General features: G+C 43.5%; 2 protein-coding genes across 2 annotated transcripts in view; one reads left to right on the forward strand and one right to left on the reverse strand.

Moving 5' to 3' along the window:
- LOC134350581 (vesicle transport protein SFT2A-like) overlaps window positions 1-12,118 on the reverse strand; it is an 87,629-nt gene extending 75,511 nt beyond the window's left edge. Inside the window, 3 exon segments of the mRNA XM_063055987.1 lie at window positions 11,831-11,947; window positions 11,950-12,030; window positions 12,032-12,118. Coding sequence (XP_062912057.1) covers window positions 11,831-11,947; window positions 11,950-12,030; window positions 12,032-12,118 — 285 coding nt within the window.
- The window catches only part of si:zfos-1056e6.1 (uncharacterized protein LOC107988029 homolog), a 127,250-nt gene continuing 116,561 nt past the window's right edge, over window positions 11,893-22,581 (forward strand). The window contains exons 1-2 of the mRNA XM_063055990.1: window positions 11,893-12,125; window positions 20,494-20,583. The gene's annotated coding sequence lies outside the window, so the exon portion shown is untranslated. The remainder of the gene's footprint in view (window positions 12,126-20,493; window positions 20,584-22,581) is intronic.

Below are 22,581 nucleotides of genomic sequence, written 5' to 3' on the forward strand. Positions count from 1 at the left end.
TATTATTTAGTGTTGTGTTTGTTATGTTATGATTGCACTGCCCCGAGAAACGCTGTCTCATTCTGCCCTGCAGAGCTGATGTATGGTTAGAATGACAATAAAGTTTTTTGAATCTTTGAATCTTGAATCTCTCTCCACTTCTGATCCCTCTACGAGGATTGATACATGTTCCTTCGTCTTACCCTTCCTGAACTCCACAATCATCTCATTCATCTTACTGATGTTAAGTGTCATGTTGTTGCTGTGGCACCACTCCACTAGTTGGCAAATCTCACTCCTGTACACCCTCTCATCACCACCTGAGATTCTACCAACCATGGTTGTATTGCCAGCAAATTTATAGAGATGGTATTTGAGCTATGCCTAGCCACACAGTCATGTGTATACAGAGAGTAGAGCAGTGGGCTAAGCACACACCCCCGAGGTGTGCCAGTGTTGATTGTCAGCAAGGAGGATATGTTATCACCAATCTGCACAGATTGTGGTCTTCCAGTTAGGAAGTCAAGGAACCAATTGCAGATGGAGGTACAGAGGCCCAGGTTCTGCAACTTCTCAATCAGGATTGTGAGAATGATGGTATTAAATGCTGAGCTATAGTCGATGAACAGCATCCTGACATGGGTGTTTGTGTTGTCCAGATGGTCCAAAGCCGTGTGGAGAGCCATTGAGATTGCGTCTGCCATTGACCTATTGTGGCGATGGGCAAATTGCAATGGGTCCAGGTCCTTGCTGAGGCAGGAGTTCAGTCTAGTTATGACCAACTTCTCAAAGCATTTCATCACTGTTGATGTGAGTGCTACCAGGCGATAGTCATAAGGCAGCTCACACTATTAGACACTGGCATAATTGTTGCCTTTTTGAGGCAAGTGGGAACTTCCGCCCGTAGCAGTGAGAGGTTGAGAATGTCCTTTGTGACTTAGATGAAGATCAGACCACATTTTAAGAGTAATTAATGCTGAAAACTAGCTAAATGAAAATGGTTCACAAACCTTTTTGTTTGCAACTGTAAATGTTTGGTTGAATTTTTTACTACTTGTAAATAAATAATTAATATGCTTTTTTTTCGTCAGTGTTTTCTGTCTAACTCACCAAACCTGTGAACCTGCTTCCAAGTAACAATTTGGCACTGATTTATCAGGGTTCGGCTGATTTTGGGCTGAAAATGTATTTCTTTAAAAGGTTATTTAAAAGAGAGGACAACGCCCTCCCGCACCCCCCCCCCCACCATTTCATAGATGCTGATATCTCTGCAACGGGTTGGACTAATATCAGTGTGGGTTTTGGGAGTCTTGCTAACCCACTGATGGTTAAGGGAATGAGGTGCAGGAGCTAAATCAGTGCTGTATCATTATGAGACAAGCACTACTGTTGGCCCAGACTCGGGCTGAAGATTAAGAAGAGAGCTTGTCAGCTAATGAAGGTGGAACATTTGGAGGCTGCCCAACGGCTAATTGGCATTCTATTCCTGTGAAGGTACGAACTTTAATGCAGAGGGCAATGATCCTACCGTGTGGCGGGGGGGATGTTGGAGGATGGGGGTATCTGGCTGGATAATGAAAGTGAGGGAGAGAGGCTCACGTGCACCGCTAGGATTATTCCTGGAAATGATCACCGTCTCCCCTGCATACCTGAAACGCTATGATCCAGGTCAGTGATCGCACACTGCTAAACCCGCCATGTGAGGCATCGGTCCATGGCTTCTTCCTCCTGGGGAGGGGTGAGGTGGAGATGGATCAGGAATGTGTAGAGGATGGTACAATGGATCCCTCCAAGACAACAGAGATTAGGAAGTTCTCTGCTAAGGAATTGGTGAGTTATTGAGGATATGGGTTGGGGGGTGTACCAGAGTGAGCTTATCTAACAAGACAGATGGATGCTTTATCACTCCAACACGTGATCAATAACACCCTGAGAACACTGCTTGCTTCCACTAAGCATAATGCATCACCATGGGTAGCAGCGGTTGGATTCAAGTACCCTTCATTACTTGAACGGAATTTACAACCCCGAGTGTAATGGAGCACAGGACATGGAGGCACTAAAGCCCTTTGCCAGTGAGTTCTTATTACAGAATTATACAGCAACAGTGATAGCCCACCAGAGAATGTTGAACTAACATCTAGCACGTAGTTAAGGCAGCAGCTTCCCATTTAAAATGAAGAGTGCTGTCTTTAATAGGACTAGCAGTTGGTTTGTCCTATAAGTACAGTGATTCAATTATTACAAGGTTTGGAGTATGTAAGAGAGGGTGAGTGTAACCAGGTAAGGAAGTTGGCTAAGCAGATAGAGAATGGGTGTTCCCGATACACCTGCAAGGAAAGGCTTTTGGCATTACTCAGAGCTGGGGTCCCAGAGGTGAAAGTAAATGGGGTTCCCATCCCCATCTTCTGTAATGTGGAAAGGGAGGTGAGAATGGAAGGCTGTTATGAGGAAAGAGGCATTATTCAAGCCCTCTCCCAATAATGGCTTCTTTTGTCCTCTGCTGAATTCCTCGCATTCCATTTAGGATTCTCTAAATCCTGTGCTGGAGGCATTACAAAGGGCTGACCTTCAGCAGCAGTGGGAATCTGGGGTGGTTAGCATCTTCCTGCCTCATCCTCGTAGGGTGGGGGGATCATTTTTGCCTTTAAGAGACGGTGAATGTGTTGGGCACCACCTAGTTGTTTTTTCCTTTCCCTTTTGTGTTGTGTTTTTTCCCTGCAGGAAATAACTGTTTTAATTTTCGCAGTTCCATATGAAGTTGTAAAGAAAAGTACAAGCCTGGATTTTTTGTTCCCTGTGTTTTAAGTCTGTTACTTATTTGTTCCCTATGTTCTTTGTCTGTTGCTTGTTTCCCATGCAACTAGTTTTAGGGATAACCCATATTTCACACCAGCCAAGTGAAATTTGGGTTAATGGGGTAGAAATTTGGGCAAATTCATTCCAGATATGAGATGCCCGCATTTCAGACGGATACAATTCCAGGGAATTTGTTTTTTGGTGTCTAAATACCCAGCGACTAATCAAGAGCAAGTACATTTGTATCTCCTTGCATTACAAAATGGCAAATGAGTGTAAGTGGTTCAAACACCTTGGGTATAAAGAATAGCATGTGCAGGCGGCTTTCTCTCTCCCCTTTGTCTCTAAAGCATGCCTCACAGACTATCGGGAAGGTATGCTCCATGCATACTTTTAACTGAGTATCTGTTTGTTGAATATTTATGTTTGTTGAATATTTAGTTTTGTAGTTTGTTTAACTTCGGGGAACTTAAATGTTCAGTCAAATTTTTAACTGTAAGTAAATGATTAATATGCTCATTTGTAGTCAATTTTTCTGAGTCACCAAACCTGTGAACCTGCCTTAGAGACTGCGGAGCCGTAAACTTCATCTCCAATTGCAGCCACTGACTTCTATGACTCACTCAGCTTGACTACTGGCATCACAGCAGCCTTTTACAAGTGCCATTCTTCTCCAGTGACTAAGGCTACGTCCACACTAGACTGGATAAATCCGCAACCGAAGCTTTTTCTCTTTGTTTTGACCCTCCATCCACACTGAAACAGCATTTTCCTCCCCCAAAAACAGAGCCTTTCAGAAACGCTCTCCAGAGTGAATAAATCTGAAAACGCCTAATATCCAGCGTAGTGTGTACGGGGTAACCAGCTATTTTTAAAACCACTGTCATGACGTGCCAGAACAAATGGTGGCGGCAGCAAGGCATTTCATTGTTTTCTTGAACGCAACCTCCAATACCACAACAACAATATCTGACAATAGATATGTAACATTGCAAACACGAGGAAATCTGCAGATGCTGGAATTTCAAGCAACACACATAAAAGTTGCTGGTGAACACAGCAGACCAGGCAGCATCTCTAGGAAGAGGTACAGTCGATGTTTCGGGCTGAGACCCTTCGTCAGGACTAACTGAAAGACGAGCTAGTAAGAGATTTGAAAGTGGGAGGGGGAGGGGGAGATCCAAAATGATAGGAGAAGACAGGAGGGGTAGGGATGGAGCCAAGAGCTGGACAGATGATTGGCAAAAGGGATACGAGAGGATCATGGGACAGGAGGCCCAGGGAGAAGGAAAAGGGGGAGGGGGAAAAACCCAGAGAATGGGCAAGGGGTATAGTCAGAGGGACAGAGGGAGAAAAAGGAGAGAGAGAGAAAGAATGTGTGCACATAAATAAATAATGGGGGTGGCACGAGGGAGAGGTAGAGCATTAGCGGAAGTTTGAGATGTCAATGTTCATGCCATCAGGTTGGAGGCTACCCAGACGGAATATAAGGTGTTGTTCCTCCAACCTGAGTGGGCTTCATCTTTACAGTAGAGGAGACTGTGGATAGACATATCAGAATGGGAATGGGGCATGGAATTAAAAAGTGTGGCCACTGGGAGATCCTGCTTTCTCTGGCGGACAGAACGTAGGTGTTCAGTGAAACGGTCTCGCAGTCTGCGTCGGGTATCGCCAATATACAGAAGGCCACATCGGGAGCAACGGACGCAGTATATCACCCCAGCCGACTCACAGGTGAAGTGTTGCCTCACTTGGAAGGACTGTCTGGGGCCCTGAATGGTGGCAAGGGAGGAAGTGTAGCAATTGTACTGCTTGCAAGGATAAGTGCCAGGAGGGAGATTGGTGGGGCGGGGATGGGGGGACGAATGGACAAGGGAGTCGCATAGGGAGCGATCCCTGGGCGCAGTGGTTAATGTAAAAGATCACCAGGAAGGGGAGAGTAAGGAGCAGAAAGAGAATGAGTGGGCAGACATCAGCGCAAGGAGGGCAGCAGAGAAGCAACAGAAATTACAGGAAGATAGTACAACTGCTAAGTTAGCAAGATTACATGAAGATGTGAAGGACCATTGTAACCAAGGTAACACACATTGAGTGATCGAACAAATAGTAGCGACATTTTGCGGATCAGAGAGCCAGAGGGAAAGTTTCACTCCCAGGTGGATAGAACCACAGGCGGTACTTCAGACAAATAACGCCTATATCTGTGTACAGTCCCGGCGAGGCAGCCAGTGGAAACACTGGACTCAGGTTAAACTGTATGACCCACCTTGTCGCTCTCACAGACAGAGCAGGGGATCAAGTGTACCTGGTAACAGTGCCATTGCAGAGAATCCAAGTGATGAATATCAGCCAGCCACATCAGACCTGACCATAGCTGATGGAAGAAGACCCACAACAAACACAAAGACCAAGAGAACGCAACAGCAAGCTGTAAATAGCATATTAAAGTATAACTGTAACAATACTCTGTATTGAAGGCTGGATGTTGAAGGCAGATCATTAATTGTGTAACTCAGTAATAGAAAAACATTTGGGAAAAATAGACAGGAAGGGATCAGAGTTCCAGCAGACATCAGGTAACACAACCTTCATGGAATGGCAGACTGAGAAAGAGAAAAAATTGCACATGGCGTCTGCAGGCAGACACTCAGCCTGAATGGGGTGTGAATACAAATGAGCTGTGCCTTTTCAGTGGTTGGACCAGCGATTGACTGGACAGTCCAGAAGGGGTGACAGCAGGGAGGGGTCCTTGCAGTCATTAAAATAGAGACCACCTCAACCACTAATAGCCACTGCCGAGTTTTAGCTATCAGAGGCTGGAGGGGTGAAGATAAAGAATGTCATTAAACTGCAATCAGCCAGCAGGGAAGAAGGCAACAGGCATACAAATGATGAAAGCTGCATTTTAAAGATTATTGGTCAAATTTCTGGAACAATCTCTGCTTAGAATCTTGTAGATAGCCGTTAAGAATGACAGCATAAATGTAGATGCACATGATAGGTAACTTGCAAAGGGGTTCTGAAGCACAGAGCATTTTTGCTGCCCAATTTGATCAGATCCTCCATGAGGTTTGACCTTTCCTTGAACAAATTTAGTTTTGTCCAGGAGGGTCGGAAGGAGGGACTGTTAGGGAATATTCTGGAATTAGGATATATAACAAATATTAACTCAGCAACCAATCATTAGGTCAGAACGTGGATTGTAGATTAAATTTAAAATGCAGCCCTGGACAATAGTTTCCTGGAGCTGTGGACATCAGTTAACAGAAAAACCAGATAATGCTGATTATCTCTGTCCGCCAGAGAAAGCAGGATCTCCCAGTGGCCACACATTTTAAGTCCACGTCCCATTCTCATTCTGATATGTCTATCCATGGCCTCTTCTACTGTCAAGATGAAGCCACACTCAGGTTGGAAGAACAACACCTTATATTCTGTCTGGGGAGCCTCCAACCTGATGCCATGAACATTGACTTCTCTAACTTCCATTAATGCCCCTCCTCCCCCTCGTACCCCATCCATTGTTCACCCGTCCCCCTTTCTTTCTCCCTGGGCTTCCCATCCGATGACCCTCTTGTATCCCTTTTGCCAATCAACTGTCCAGCTCTTGGCTCCATCCCTCCCCCTCCTGTCTTCTCCTATTATTTTGGATCTCCCCCTCCCCCTCCCACTTTTAAATCTCTTACTAGCTCTTCCTTCAGTTAGCCCTAACGAAGGGTCTCAGCCCGAAATGTCGACTGTACCTCTTCCTAGAGATGCTGCCTGGCCTGCTGCGTTCACCAGCAACTTTTATGTAATGTAACATTGTATGGAAATACAAGATAACACTGATGCAGACATGTTTTATACATTTAACAAGCTGCATTATTAATGTATTGCTTGTGCAAACATTCAATAGATGCAATTGTCACTTTTGCCCAGTAACTCGTTTTATTGCACGTTAAATACAGCAAAATAATAGTTCCTTTTCAGTTATTCTAGTCTGTAACTGGACCAAGTCGTTTGTTTGGCAATTTCCTTTTAAGTTTTTCTAGTCTGTAACTGGACAAAGGCGCACCAAGTATACTGTTTCCTCTTCGCTTGTTTTCTGTGTGTCCTGAGCATGCCCAGTAGAAGATTCTCCCAAATATCCGTTTTAACGTAGACAGAGGTATTTTCAAAAACGCCTGGTGTGGACGCCTATCATTTTTACGCGAAACCGGCATTTTCAAAATTATCCTGTCTAGTGTGGACATAGCCTATATTTAGAGGGGCGGCCTGACCTAGACAATGTGGCTGTGGTTTCATTTTTTTTCCCCACATTTTCACGATGGACTGCACTGAGCTCTGAGGTATGTTCATAAGACCATAACACAAAGGAGCAGAAGCCGGCCATTCGGCCCATCAGGTCTGCTCCACCATTTTATCATGAGCTGATCCATTCTCCCATTTCGTCCCACTCCCCCACCTTCTCACCATAACCTTTGATGCCCTGGCTACTCAGATACCTATCAATCTCTGCCTTAAATACACCCAAGACTTGGCCTCCACTGCCGCCCGTGGCAACAACTTCCACAGATTCACCACCCTCTGGCTAAAAAAATTTCTTTCGCATCTCTGTTCTGAATAGGCGCCCTTCAATTCTTAAGTCATGCTCTCTCATACTAGACTCCCCCACCATGGGAAACAACTTCGCCACATCCACTCTGTCCATGCCTTTCAACATTCGAAATGTTTCTATGAGGTCCCCCCTCATTCTTCTAAACTCCAGGGAGTACAGTCCAAGAGCGGTCAAACGTTCCTCATATGTTAACCCTCTCATTCCCAGAATTATTCCAGTGAATCTTCTCTGAACCCTCTCCAACGTCAACACTTCCTTTCCTAAATAAGGAGCCCAAAACTGCACACAGTACTCCAAGTGAGGTCTCACCAGTGCCTTACAGAGCCTCAACATCACATCCCTGCTCCTATACTCTATTCCTCTAGATAAGAATGCCAACATTGCATTTGCCTTCTTCACCACCGACTCAACCTGGAGGTTAACATTAAGGGTGTCCTGCATGAGGACTCCCAAGTCCGATTGCATCTCAGAACTTTGAACTCTCCTATTTAAATAATAGTCCGTTTATTTCTTCTACCAAAGTGCATAACCATACACTTTCCAACATTGTATTTCATTTGCCACTTCTTTGCCCATTCTCCCAATCTATCCAAGTCTCTCTGCAGACTCTCTGTTTCCTCAGCAATACTGGACCCTCCACCTACCTTCGTATCGTCAGCAAACTTAGCCACAAAGCCATCTATTCCATAATCCAAATCGTTGATGTACAATGTAAAAAAAAGCGGCCCCAACACTGATCCCTGTGGAACACCACTGGTAACCGGCAGCCAACCAGAATGGGATCTCTTTATCCCCACTCTCTGTTTCCTGCCAATCAGCCAACGCTCTATCCATGTAACTTTCCCGTAACTCCATGGGCTCTTATCTTGTTTAGCAGCCTCATGTGTGGCATCTTGTCAAAGGCCTTCTGAAAATCCAAATATACAACATCCACTGCATCTCCCTTGTCTAGCCTACTTAACCAATTTCCTCCGGGATCAATAAAGTATGACTATGACTATGACTATTGTAATTTCCTCAAAAAATTGCAATAGGTTTGCCAGGCAGGATTTTCCTTTAAGGAAACCATGTTGAGTTCTGCCTATCTTGACATATGCCTCTAGGTACTCCATAACCTCGTCCTTGACAATCGACTTCAACAACTTCCCAGCCACCGAAGTCATGCTAACAGGTCTATAATTTCCTTCTTGCTTCCTTGCCCCCTACTTAAAAAGCGGAGTGACAATTGCAATCTTCCAGTCCTCTGAACCATGCCAGAATCTATTCAGTGCCTTTGAGATGGTCTTGTATCCTTCCCCAAATTTATGCTTCTTTATTCGCGCTTCCAACTTATCTTGAAAGCTTCTGAGTCTTCTTTTCAGTTTGGTTTGTTGAAAATCTACCATACTGTTGAATTTTACAGAGACAGCGGTATTTATTCCTAAGAATTCATTGAAAACAGGTGATCCTCCAATTTTCTTCATCAACAAATTAGGTGAATTGGTAAGGTAACATAGAGTAATACACACATGTAAACTTAGCATAGTAATTACAAAGGGGTGAATACTTTTTCAGCTGCACAATTTGGTTTTTAATTTTTAGTAATTTGCTGACAGGCTTTGGAATTTTTTGTTTGATTTGACATGATGCATGATGGTTTGTAGATTAGGCTAAAAAATCCTACTTGATATATTTTAAATTTAGAAACTGAGACAGTAAAATATGAAAATAGCTGTAGGGGCTGAATACTTTTTCAAGGCACTGTATTAGAATTTACAAAATACTATCCAAAAAGACTGACAAACAACCAATGTACAAAAGATAAACTGTGCAAATGAGGACACAAGTTGTAAAAGGCCCCTAAAAGTCAGCCTGGAGGTTGCAGATTCAGTTCAGGGTTGTGGTGAGTAAAGTTATCCACGCCAGTTCAGGAGTCCGATAGTTATAGGTTAATAACTGTTCCTGAACCTATTGGTGTAAGAGCTAAGGCTTCTGTACCTCCTGCAGTGAGAAGAGAGCTTGGGCTGAATTAATGGTGAGGAGGATTTTGCTTGTAATCGGCTTGGCCGTATCCACCACTTTCTGTAGTCTTTTCCATCTTGGGCATTGGTATTTCCATACCAGCAGCATGATGCAACCAGTTCGGATACTCTTCACTTGCATCTATAGAAGCTTGTTGAAGTTATGGAAACTTACAGAAATTGTGCTGCTGCTCAATTAATGGCATAAAAGTTATCAAATCATTGGCATAGCTATTACATACTCCCCCAAGCTCTGTTATCAATTTTTGTTTCTTCCTGCACAATTTTTTGCAGTCTTTGGAGAGGAAGTAAGGAATGGAAATTAGAAAACCCAGATTACACTTGGAACCAAAGAAAAACTGCAGATGGTGGAAACTAAAATAAAAGCAGAAAGTGCTGAAAACCTAGTAGATCCAACAGCATTGATTCAAAGTGAAAGAGTTGATTTGTTTTTGGGTCAAGGACTCTTCATATGTTCCCTTTTCCAATTTACTCTCAGAATGAAGGTAACCATTTCTCCGTCCAAGTACAGCTTAAAGAAATGACAAAAATTTCATCACATTCTGCTCCGGGCTATATGGAGAAGCCTGATGTGGAGTTTAACCATAAATTCAGCAGAGTAATAAGAATGGAAATAAAATCAACATATGTATAATAACAACAATTAAAATACATCACGAAGTATCCTTCCCTCCAACTCAACAGTACTTGAAGGTATTTTATGAAATAGAAACATCAGAAATGCACCCTACATTCTAGATACAGTTACATTAAGTCAGGTAACATCCAGGAATATGCTCAAATATTAGTGTATATTCTTTTATTTGCAAACATTTATTTAAACCCTGCGAGGTATCTCTTCTTGCACCCAAACTAATCAAACTTGTACTGCTACATTAGTGTAATTCTAATTTCTATTTCTGTAATTTATAAATTTGAATAATAATGCAAATCTGTAAGGGAATGACTACATGCTTACACATTTCATTTCATGGCTGGAGTGATGATTATTCCAATTATAGTGAAACAACATTTAAACATGTACTCAAAGAAATCTAACGCTGCAAATTTTTAAAATGATTCAAATTCCTCTTTCTACTCTTCTGTCTCTTACTGATATACTTTAACTCCATTTATAATTTGGCTTTTAATTAATCACCTGTATAAAATTTAAATTTAATTCATCCTTGCTGTTTCTTTATTAAGAAAATCTTTTTGACTTATATTTAACATGAATCAGTGAAGCAAATTGGTTGAAAAACCTCTGTACTGCTTTTGCTTTCACAGTTACAACAGATCCCTTTTTGAGGATGCTATCCAAAACAGGCACCAAACAAAGCTACAAATATTTGGATTTGGGGACTCACTCTTATCTGTGCAGGTGAACTATTATAATCAATGAAACATCTGAGCTAGAACAGAATTTAAAAATGAGGGGGAAAAGGATTCAATAAAATTTATGGTTGGAAAATTGGTCAATTCTGATGTTACATAACATGACAGTTACGTTAAGTTCATAATTACTGGTTTACTCAGGATTGTTTCTGATGGTGGAACTGTGTACATTCAATATTATTTCACTATATCAATTAACACCCTTGCTGGCTACTAAAACCTGTGATCTATCAGAACAAGAAAGCCAAGAGAATCAAATGTACAGTTAAAATATAATCTATGTTCACCCAAGTCAAGCTCCTGTATTTTTTTATGCAGTATATTCATGGTCTCTAGGTACATATACGAGAACTCCCTACACACAAAATTGTGAGGGTATTTACCTAGCACACAAACTGGAGTAATTCAAGCAGGTGGCTCAACATCAACAAATGGGAGTGGGGGTGGGGGAGGGGGATGATGGTTTGGGGGTGGGGGGATGAGCAGGAAAGGGAGATTAATCAAATAGTTTGACCAAAGAACTGACACAAGCATGTAGGATGAACAGTTAGTCATTATATTTGATTAAGATCTTGACCAAGGCTACAGCAGAATACAGATCAATTACATTAACAGACAGAATTTAATCTCTACAAATGCAAGATGATATATTTTGGGAAATCAAATAGGAGTAGGCCATATAAAGTCAATGCTAGGGCACGGAGGAATGTTGGTGAAGAGGTAGACTAGGAGTGCACATGTGCAGTTTTGGTTGCCAAGCTAGAGGAAGATTAAGCTATAGAGGGTAAGGAAAATACAAGGATGTTGCCTGACCTCGAAGGCTCAGTTCATAATAAGAGATGGTCCAGTATATTGTGTGTGTGTTTGTCTGTCTTCCAATAACCTCTGCCTTCGTTTCAAATTCACACTTTCACCTCAGTCAACAATATATTTCATTTAATTTCTGCAATAATGTGGAAAGGAAAGAGAGATCCACGAGACCGTTGGCAAGACCCAAAACCACCACTTGGGCCGCCCAGGTATTTCCTGACTGCAAAGGCAGCGGAGACCTTCTTACCTGCGTCGTAAGGCCTTGCTCCTCATCGTCCTGGCCACTCAAAACTCTTCTCAATTTCTCCATTGAATTGATCCAAAAGTAGTAAAAAACGAAAATGAAACTTCCGCTAAATTCGCCAGAAAGCGACAGCCAGGAAGCAGCTGGAAGCCAGTGGCGTCACCACAATATCGTCCGCTCCGGACGGAGAAGGAGGTGACACATCGGAGGTGGAGGAAGCTGGTTGCCGGACAGCGTCGCTGCGGAAATCGAAAGGCTGCTTGAAACAGTGCGAGTGAAAGACATAAACATCTTCAGTGTACGGATGAAATTGCTCCATGTCGAAAATCTAATTTCTCTTTAGAGGAAATCCATCTTTAAACTAGTTCCCCAGCAATTTGCTTGGCTAAATGATTTCATAAGTCACTCAAGGTGTCTCACCAACACCTTTTCAGAGACATTTAGGGATTGATATTTACTTTTGTAAAAATAATGTCCAAGCTAGATCGGCGTATCATAGAAAATACGTGTATATCATGGCAATGCCGCAGAAAAAAAAGATGTACTTGAATGATTTTGGGGGAAGTAAGTATTCCATTTAAAAGGTTAGATTGGAGAAATTGTTTTCGGAGCAGATTAGATTGAGCAAAAACTTAACATGTGTACAAGATCATGTCAGGTTTAGACAGGGCTCAGGAAATAGGGAATCGTTGCAATGGATGTGGTAAGCTTTATTATATAGCGATTGATCCGGAACTCACAGGCTATAATCCTATAGAAACAGTTAAAATAACATTTGGAAATCAATTGGATTGAATTGGAAACCAAGGTGAGAGAATGTAAATTGCAGATTTACAAGAAAGAGTGAGGAAATTTAATGAATGATTCCTTCTGTGTCTTTATGATTTTATGCTTTGTTCTTTCTGTTGCTGCCTAATTTTCCATACATAATTCATAAGATTTTTGATATAGGGACCCATCTTATCATTCAGACAAAAATGAGATACCTAGCCTACACTCACAGCACGCTGGAGGAACTCAGCAGGTCAGGCAGCATCCGTGGAAAAGATCGGTTGACGTTTCGGGCCGGAACCCTTGGTCAGGAAACGTCAACCAATCTTTTCCACGGATGCTGCCCGACCTGCTGAGCTCCTCCAGCGTGCTGAGAGTGTTGCTTTGACCGCAGCATCTGCAGATTATTTTGTGAGATACCTAGCCTAATTCAGCATTTGGTCCATTGACTGCAGGTCTCGGTTTATCATTTAGATGTCCAAGTACCATGTCAATGACAGTGTATTTCTGTATCATCTCCAGTCAGTTTTCTAACATCTGGAAGTTTCTTTGCCATGCTGCTATATTTAAGTCTAAATCATTAACGTAATGCTCTGCAGAGTGTTGTGGAACAAGGGTGCAAGTACAGAGTTCCCTGAAAGTGGCAGGTTGATGACAGGCTTGGGGCTCCTGCAGACACCGGTTGCAACCCTGGCCTCTGTGAAGTCCGAAGAAAAGCCTTGATTCTCTACTTTTATACATGTGCAGAAAGGCGCATTCTTATTTGTAACTGCATACCATACTTCTGATAACTGTCGAGGTTGGTGGACAATGTTTACAATAATTTCTCATTTTTAGTCATAATTCTGAGAATTGTGTGATTTCTTGTAACTTTCATTAGTGTTCTCCCCATTATTTTGTCAGATCTCAATAGCATGCTCTCTGTTATTCTGGTAAATCTCATTAGTGGGCACCACATTATTCTCGCAGACCCTGTTAGTGTCTACAGCAATTTATCCGTAAATTTCATTAGTGTGTACACCATTATTCTGGTAAATCTCGTGAGTGTACACACCATTATTCCAATAGATCTCATTGGTGCATATGCATTATACTACTATATCTTGTTAGTGTGCACACCATTATTCTGGTAAATCTAGGACATGTGCAGACCATTATTCTGGCAAATCTCATTAGTGTGCACAACATTTTTCCAGTAGATCTCATTAGTGTGTACACCATTTTTCCAACAGATTTCTCGTGTACACCATTATTCTGAGAGACCTCTTTGGTGTTTACACCGTTATTTGGACAGATGTCCAGTGTGTACTATTGTAACATGAACAGAATAACTGGAGAGGGGCTGCTGGTTGAATAAAAGTAGTCTTTTATTCAACAAAATGAGACACTCTCTGAAGGAAGAGGCCTCTTTGACCCAATATTGCTTAAACATTTTATATGCTAAAGACCAAAGGATAATTTTATAGTTACAATGTATCTACAATGCTTCCTTTGAATTACACATAATTTTCACCTCCTTCTTTGCACCTACACTCCAGCCACCCAAAGTGAATGTTAATCAGCATTATCTGGTTTTTCATTAACTGATGTCCACAGCTCCAGGAAACTATTGTCCAGGGCTGCATTTTAAAATTAATCTACAATCCACGTTCTGATCTAATGATTGGTTGCTGAAGTTAATATTTGTTATATATCCTAATTCCAGAATATTTCCTAACAGTCCCTCCTTCCGACCTTGCTGGACAAAACTAAATTTGTTCGAGGAAAGGTCAAACCTCATGGAGGATCTGATCAAATTGGGCAGCAAAAATGCTCTGTGCTTCAGAACCCCTTTGCAAGTTACCTATCATGTGCATCTACATTTATGCTGTCATTCTTAACGGCTATCTACAAGATTCTAAGCAGAGATTGTTCCAGAAATTTGACCAATAATCTTTAAAATGCAGCTTTCATCATTTGTATGCCTGTTGCCTTCTTCCCTGCTGGCTGATTGCAGTTTAATGACATTCTTTATCTTCACCCCTCCAGCCTCTGATAGCTAAAACTCGGCAGTGGCTATTAGTGGTTGAGGTGGTCTCTATTTGAATGACTGCAAGGACCCCTCCCTGCTGTCACCCCCTTCTGGACTGTCCAGTCCATCGCCGGTCCAACCACTGAAAAGGCACAGCTCATTTGTATTCACACCCCATTCAGGCTGAGTGTCTGCCTGCAGACGACATGTGCAATTTTTTCTCTTTCTCAGTCTGCCATTCCATGAAAGTTGTGTTACCTGATGTCTGCTGGAACTCTGATACCTTCCCGTCTATTTTTCACAAATGTTTTTCTATTACTGAGTTACACAATTAATGATCTGCCTTCAACAACCAGCCTTCATTACAGAGTATTGTTACAGTTACACTTTAATATGCTATTTACAGCTTGCTGTTGTGTTCCCTTGGTTTTTTGTGTTTGTTGTGGGTCTTCTTCCATCAGCTATGGTCAGGTCTGATGCAGCTGGCTGATGTTCATCACTTGGGTTCTCTGCAATGGCACTGATACCAGGTACACTTGATCCCCTGCTCTGTCTGTGAGAGCGACAAGGTGGGTCATACAGTTTAACCTGAGTCCAGTGTTTCCACTGGCTGCCTCGCCGGGACTGTGCACAGACATAGGCGTTATTTGTCTGAAGTACCGCCTGTGGTTCTATCCACCTGGGAGTGAAACCTTTCTTCTCAGCCAGCTCCTTTACCATGACTTGGTCACCTGGCTGTGGGAGGACAATCTTCTCTCCCTCTGGCTCTCTGATCCGCAAAATGTCGCTACTATTTGTTCGATCACTCAATGTGTGTTACCTTGGTTACAATGGTCCTTCACATCTTCATGTAATCTTGCTAACTTAGCAGTTGTACTATCTTCCTGTAATTTCTGTTGCTTCTGTGCTGCCCTCCTTGCACTGATGTCTGCCCACTCATTCTCTTTCTGCTCCTTACTCTCCCCTTCCTGGTGATCTTTTACATTAACCACTGCTACCTCCTCGGGCAGCTGCACTACTTCTTACAGCTGCCGGCTGTTCTTGGCCCCAACCCTTGGGACCTCCTGACATGATTTCCACACATTGCCCTGTCTCTTCTCTCTGCTTGGGGCTGCTGTCTCTTTCTGTGGACCATGTTAGCTGCATTGTGGGTCACAACATGTTTGTTGTCCCTGTCTTGTTCATGTTATTTCTTCTTTTCCTGAGTCTATGATAGCACCTGCCTTACTCAGTGTGCCTTTCCTTAGGAGAGTTCCTTCATTGTTTGGGCACACCCAAAATCTCAAGGAAGCTACATTCCTTCAGTCTCAAGAATCTCGGGTTGACTTCTCTCTGCCCTCATTGTTTCACCTCCTGCACTGGTAATGTAAATCACCTCTTCAGTTGTAGGCAAGGATAGATCAGTTGTCAATACTGCTACTAAACCTCCTGTGTACATCTGTGGATGACTATCACTGGCAATAGAGGCTGCTGTCAGCCATTTGTCTGACCTCATCAGCTCTGTAATCTGGTCAGCAGTCAAATCGGAAAGAGATTCTGCCTGCTTTGGTGAGTGATTTTCATACTTTCCTCTTTTTTTTCAGGGCACTGCTCCAACCATGGCCTGAAACCCACAGCTGTAACAAATCATTATCTTGACCCTCCACATCTACTCTAGCAATTCCTTGCTATGTGCCCCAGCTGCTGGCACACAAAACAAGTTCTCTTGGCTCTGTGACATCTGCTACATTCATTACGGCCATTTTACAGCTTCTCTTCCCCCCTCTGGTCTATCTCACTGGCCCATGATACTATTGTGGAGTAGGTCAATCCCACTACTATTCCCAAATCTAAAACTTCCTGATGGGCTGAGCTCAGGCCATCCTTCAGCATTTTCAGGAAGACTGGGTCAACCCTCCCTGGATTATCCAACCCTGAATACTCCTCATACGCTTGATATTTACGTTCTGCATAATCTATGGCAGGCTCATCAGCTCTCTGAACTACTGACATCATCATCCCCCAGTTACTTTCAGCTCCTCCCACTTGCTGCCTCACTTCCCCCTTAAAGAAGCGATATCTCTCTACATTGCTGGCATTCCTGGTAGTTGCCCATGTACCATCCTGCAACCCCTGCTCGCCAAGGCCTTCTCATGGCTCTCCTGATTTCATTCTTCAAGGTTCTTCCTGCGAGCCTGATAATCTTCTAGATCTCTATCATTACCTAGTTTTTTGAACCTTTCGTAAGCTTTTTTCTTCTTGACTAGATTTTCAACAGCCTTTGTGCACCACGGTTCCTGTATCCTACCATCCTCTCCCTGTCTCATTGGAACGTACCTATGCAGAGTGCCACACAAATATCCCCTGAACATTTGCCACACTTCTGCTGTACATTTCCTTGAGAACATCTGTTCCCAATTGATGCTTCCAAGTTCCTGCCTGATAGCTTCATATTTCCCCTTACTCCAATTAAATGTTTTCCTAACTTGTCTGTTCCTATCCCTCTCCAATACTATAGTAAAGGAGATAGAATTGTGATCACTATCTCCAAAATGCCCTCCCACTGAGAGACCAGAGACCTGACACCTGACCCCTGACCAGGTTTATTTCCCAATACCAGATCAAGTACAGCCTCTCCTCTTGTAGGTTTATTTACATATTGTGTCAGAAAACCTTCCTGAACAATCCTAACAAACTCCACCCCATCTAAACCCCTTGCTGTAGGGAGATGCCAATCAATATTTGGGAAATTAAAATCTCCCACCACGACAACACCTTTGCAGAATCTGTCTCCCTATCTCATCCTTGATGTCCCTGTTACTATTGGATGGTCTATAAAAAACACCCAGTAGAGTTATTGACCCCTTCCTGTTCCTAACTTCCACCCACAGAGACTCTGTAGACAATCCCTCCGTGACTTCCTCCTTTCTTGCAGCTGTGACACTATCTCTGATCAGCAATGCCCTGCCCCCACCTCTTTCTCCTCCCTCCCTGTCCTTTCTGAAAAATCTAAAGCCTGGCACTCCAAGTAACCATTCCTTACCCTGAGCCATCCAAGTCTCTGTAATGGCCACAACATCATAGCTCTAAGTACTGATCCACGCTCTAAGCTCATCCGCTTTGTTCATGATGCTTTTTGCATTAAAATAGACACATCTCAAACTGTCGGTCTGAGCACATCCCTTCTCTATCACCTGCCTATCCTCCCTCTAGCACTGTTTCTAAGCTTTCTCTATTTGTGAGCCAATAGCTCATTCCTCCATCTCTTCAGTTTAGTTCCCACCCCCCAGCAATTCTAGTTTAAACTCTCCCCAGTAGCCTTAGCAAACCTCCCTGTCAGGATATTGGTCGCCCTCGGATACAAGTGCAACCTGTCCTTTTTGTACAGGTCACACCTGTCCCAAAAGAGGTCCCAATGATCCAGAAATCTGAATCCTTGCCCCCTGCTCCAATCCTTCAGCCATGCATTTATCCTCCATCTCACTCTATTCTTATATTCACTGTCGCGTGGCACAGGCAGTAATCCTGAGATTACTACCTTTGAGGTCCTGCTTCTCAACTTCCTTCCTAACTCCCTGTAGTCAGTTTTCAGGACCTCTTCCCTTTTGCTACCTAGGTCGTTGGTACCAATATGTACCACGACCTCTGGCTGTTCACCTTCCCACTTCAGGATATCGTGGACGTGATCAGAAACATCCCGGACTCTGGCACCTGGGAGGCAAACAACTATCTGTGTTTCTTTCCTGCGACCACAGAATTGCCTGTCTGACCCCCTAGCTATAGAGTCCCCTATCACTGCTGCCTTCTTCCTTTCTCTACCCTTCTGAGCCACAGGGCCAGACTTTGTGCTTCTGCCAGGTAGGCCACCACCCCCAACCCCCAACAGCATTCAAACAGGAGTTCTTACTGCTAAGGGGGACAGCCACAGGGGTACTCTCTAGTATCTGACTGTAACACCCTTCTTGCCCTTCCCTCTCCTGACTGTTACCCACTTATCTGTCTCTCGAGCCCCGGGTATGACTACTTGCCTATAGCTCCTCTCAGTCACCTCCTCACTTTCCTTGGCCAGGTGAAGGTCATTGAGTTGGATCTCCAGTTCCCTAACCCAGTCCCTAAGGAGCTGCAGCTCAATGCACCCGGTGCAGATGTGGCTGTCTGGGAGGCTGATAGTCTCCTGGATTTCCCACATCTGACACTCTGCACAGAACACTGGCCTCACAGACAAACTCCTGATCCTAGTCTACACAGGTAACCTACCTCGCCTTGACCTGTTATCGCCGAAGCCGTGTTGAGCCAAAGCCCTCCTACGCTGTCTACCTCTACTCCGTCGCCCGTTCCTCTGGTGCCTGCTCTATAAAGCTGTCTCCTTTTAAGCTCTTTGCATTGGTCTAACTCGCTGACATCTATGCGCTTACGCAGTCATCCCTCAATCTAAGAAAATTCTAAGAACTTTTTACAGGTGCATCCTGATTGGCTGCATCACTGACAGGTATGGGGACTATACTTCCCTCAATCGCAGGACTCTGCAGAGAGTGGCACGGACAGCCCAGCAATCTGTTCAGCCCAGCACAGCTCATTCGTAAGGCCAGTGATGTTGTATGGATGGAACTGGACTCTCTCACAGTGGTGTCTGAAAAGAGGATGCTGTCTAAGTTGCATGCCATGTTGGTCAATGTCCCCCATCCACTACATAATGTACTGGGTGGGCACAGGAGTACATTCAGCCAGAGACTCATTCCTCCGAGATGCAGCACAGAGCATCATAGGAAGTCATTCCTGCCTGTGGCCATCAAACTTTACAACTCCTCCCTTGGAGGGCCAGATACCCTGAGCCGATAGGCTGGTCCTGGATTTATTTCATAATTTACTGGCATAATTTACATATTACTATTTAACTATTTATGGTTCTATTACTATTTATTATTTGTGGTGCAACTGTAACGAAAACCAGTTTCCCTCAGGATCAATAAAGTATGACTATGACTATGACTCTCTGTAGATGTGAACTTCCCACTATTCAGGACATTTACAAAGACAGGTGTGTAAAAAGGGTACGAAGGATCATTGGAGACCCGAGTCACCCCAACCACAAACTGTTCAAGCTGCTACCATCTGGGAAACAGTACCGCAGCATAAAAGCCAGGTCCAACAGGCTCTGGGACAGCTTCTTCCACCGGGCCATTAGATTGCTTAATTCATGCTGACACGACTGTATTTCTATGCTATATTGACTAATCTGTTGTACATAATAATGGTACAAGTGGGAATCGTTGGGGGAAGGGTGGTTAGTACATTCGCACCTCATTGTTGTAGGGTGGGGTCATTCAATTTGCATCCCTCTTCACTGTAAATAGAGTGTGAATGATTTGAATGCAGAGAAAAGTGAGGTGTGGCCACACGCATCAGTTTGTGTGTGTGTGTAGGACTTTGCCTTTGAGAGACTCTGTGAATTATGTTGGGTCCCACCCAGTTACTTTTTCCTTATCAGTTCTCTGATAAATGCTGTTTTCTGTGGGAAATTAACTGTCTGTTTTAAGTTTTGGCACTTTCATAGGAAGTTTTAAAGAAGAGGCGTACAGCCCAGGCTTTGTGATTTGTGTTTTGTGTTTAATCTGTGACTTTGTTTCTTGTTTTTGTTCAGGCAAATACTTTGTTTCTTGTTTTCTAATTCTGTATGTGTTTATTTTGTCTGAATCTGTTATTTTGTTATTTGTTTCCCCATGTAATTGGTTTATGGATGATTCATTTCATAGTGGCCAAATGAAACTTGAGTTGAAATTTGGGCAATTTTATTCCGGATATGAGATGCCTTCATTTCAGAGGGAATTGAGCATTTGGGCTTAATTCTTGTAGTTCTAGAATTTTTGTTTTCTAAATGTCCAATTTGTATCTCCCTGCATTACAGAATGGCAAAGTGGTGAATGCTGATATGTGGTGGGAGATCCTGTTACACATTCCTGGGGATGGTGTTTGAACTTGCACACTGGACCAACAGGTCAGACTGCTGAGTTTGTATGAAGACCCCTCACTACATCACAGAAGGGGTGCCACTGATATCGATCCTTTTGATGACAAAGAAAGACTGTTGGGGAAATTATCTGGCCTGTCGGATTTTGGCATTCTGTTTTGGGGGAGCTGAGAGGGGGTAGTCTATTCCAGTCAACCTCAACTCAGAGTATGGTAACAGTCTTAAGGGACTTGAGCCTTAATAGCTATTGTGGAGTAAGTACTTTAAGGGCTGGTATTTCCTTATGTACCATTTGTATATTTGGAAAGTCCTGACACTTAAAGTGATTTCCCCACCAGACAGGGTGCTGCTGTAGGTGGTATGTTGAGTACAGGTACAGGGCGCAAGGTGGATGGCAAGTGTGAGTAGCAGCAGTATCTTGGGATGTTTGTGTCTGTGCCAAATGGTGTTGTGAGGCTAGCCACTTGTTGGAAGCTGAGTGGCACTTACTGGATATGGAGTTCCAAGGCCCACCCGTTGTTCCCACAGGGTGGTGCGGTTGATATGTGGTGCCGTATGGATGCCACCTCAGTGCCCCAGATGAGCACCTTGCCCATGCCGGTCGTTAAGAGGGCTGTTACAAAGGAAGGATGTTTTGAATGATAGCCTTTCTCTGCATGGTACAGCCAGACTGTCCCAGGAACTGATGCCTTGGATTACATGCTGACAAAGGAAGATGGCACTTGTTCCATTATTGGTTAAGAATGTTGCACCTACATTCCTGATGGGCTGGTGACTTCACTCACCTGGTTGATCATATCTCATAGTCAGTGTAAAAAAGTGTGGGACCAGCTCATTGGCTATTACACTACAGGATGGGGCTGGTGGCCTTTTGGGGCAAAGGGAGGCTGGTGGACTACAATAGTATACTGAGAGATGACTATTGGGTTTACAGGACTGGGTATTGTACTCTTGTGTTTTAGTATAACTTAGTTGGGAGCTTGTGAGATTCATACTAGTCTGAGGTTTGGATCAACATATTTGCAACTTTTGAGGGGTGGAGTGTCCTGTTGGAGCGTGTCTTATTCTGATTGTTGAAAGTTGCTTCTTTTGTGATCGGTTAGTTTAGAAGCTGCAGCTGCTCTTCCCATTGGGTAGATACCTGGTGTCCAGTTTCAAATAACCTGGGGAAATAAAATAGCATAAGGAAGGGGCTTGCTCTCTTCTTCCTTTGTTTAAGGTGAGACCATTGGGAAGGTATACTCTGTGTGAACTTTTAACTAAGTATGTTTGTTGAGTAACTTGGGGAACATGAATGTGCTTCATGGAGACCTGGCTGATGGAGGAGATATTGGATCATGCCATTCAACCCTCTGGGTTCTCCCTGTTCCAGGGGAAAATGTTGAAAAACCTCACTGGGAGGGGTATTCTTCATGGTCAACAATGCTTGGTGCAACCTTCAGAATGTACATGCACTCAAATCCTTTCGTTCCCCAGACCTGGAACACCTGGTCCTGCTGTGCAGACCCTACTGGCTGCCCAGGCAGTTCAAGGCTGTTACCATCACAGCGGTGTACATTCTGCTGCAGGCTGATACTGACCTGGCTCTCAAGAAACTGTACGAGACCATCAACACACTGGAGGTTGCTCACCCAGAGGCTGCCTTTATCGTCGCCGGTGACTTTAGTTGAGTGTTGCTAATGAAAGTCTCTCCAAAGTTTTGTCAGCACGTCCAGGTGAGCGTTCATGGAGATAATACACTTGACCACTGTTACACTCCCTTTCACAACACTTGCAAAACCCTCCTTTGACCAGATTTTGGAAGACATGAGGTTGCCTGGGCAGTCGAAGTGAAGGATAATCTAAAGAGCTTTTACAGGTATATTAAGAGCAAAAAGATTGTAAGGGATAAAATTGGTCCTCTTGAAGATCAGAGTGGTCGGCTATGTGCGGAACCAAAGGAAATGGGGGAGATCTTAGATAGGTTTTTTGCGTCTGTATTTACTAAGGAAACTGGCATGAAGTCTATGGAATTAAGGGAAACAA

Source organism: Mobula hypostoma, chromosome 8, assembly GCF_963921235.1.
Source record: "Mobula hypostoma chromosome 8, sMobHyp1.1, whole genome shotgun sequence".
In the NCBI taxonomy this organism is placed as follows: Eukaryota; Metazoa; Chordata; class Chondrichthyes; order Myliobatiformes; family Myliobatidae; genus Mobula; species Mobula hypostoma.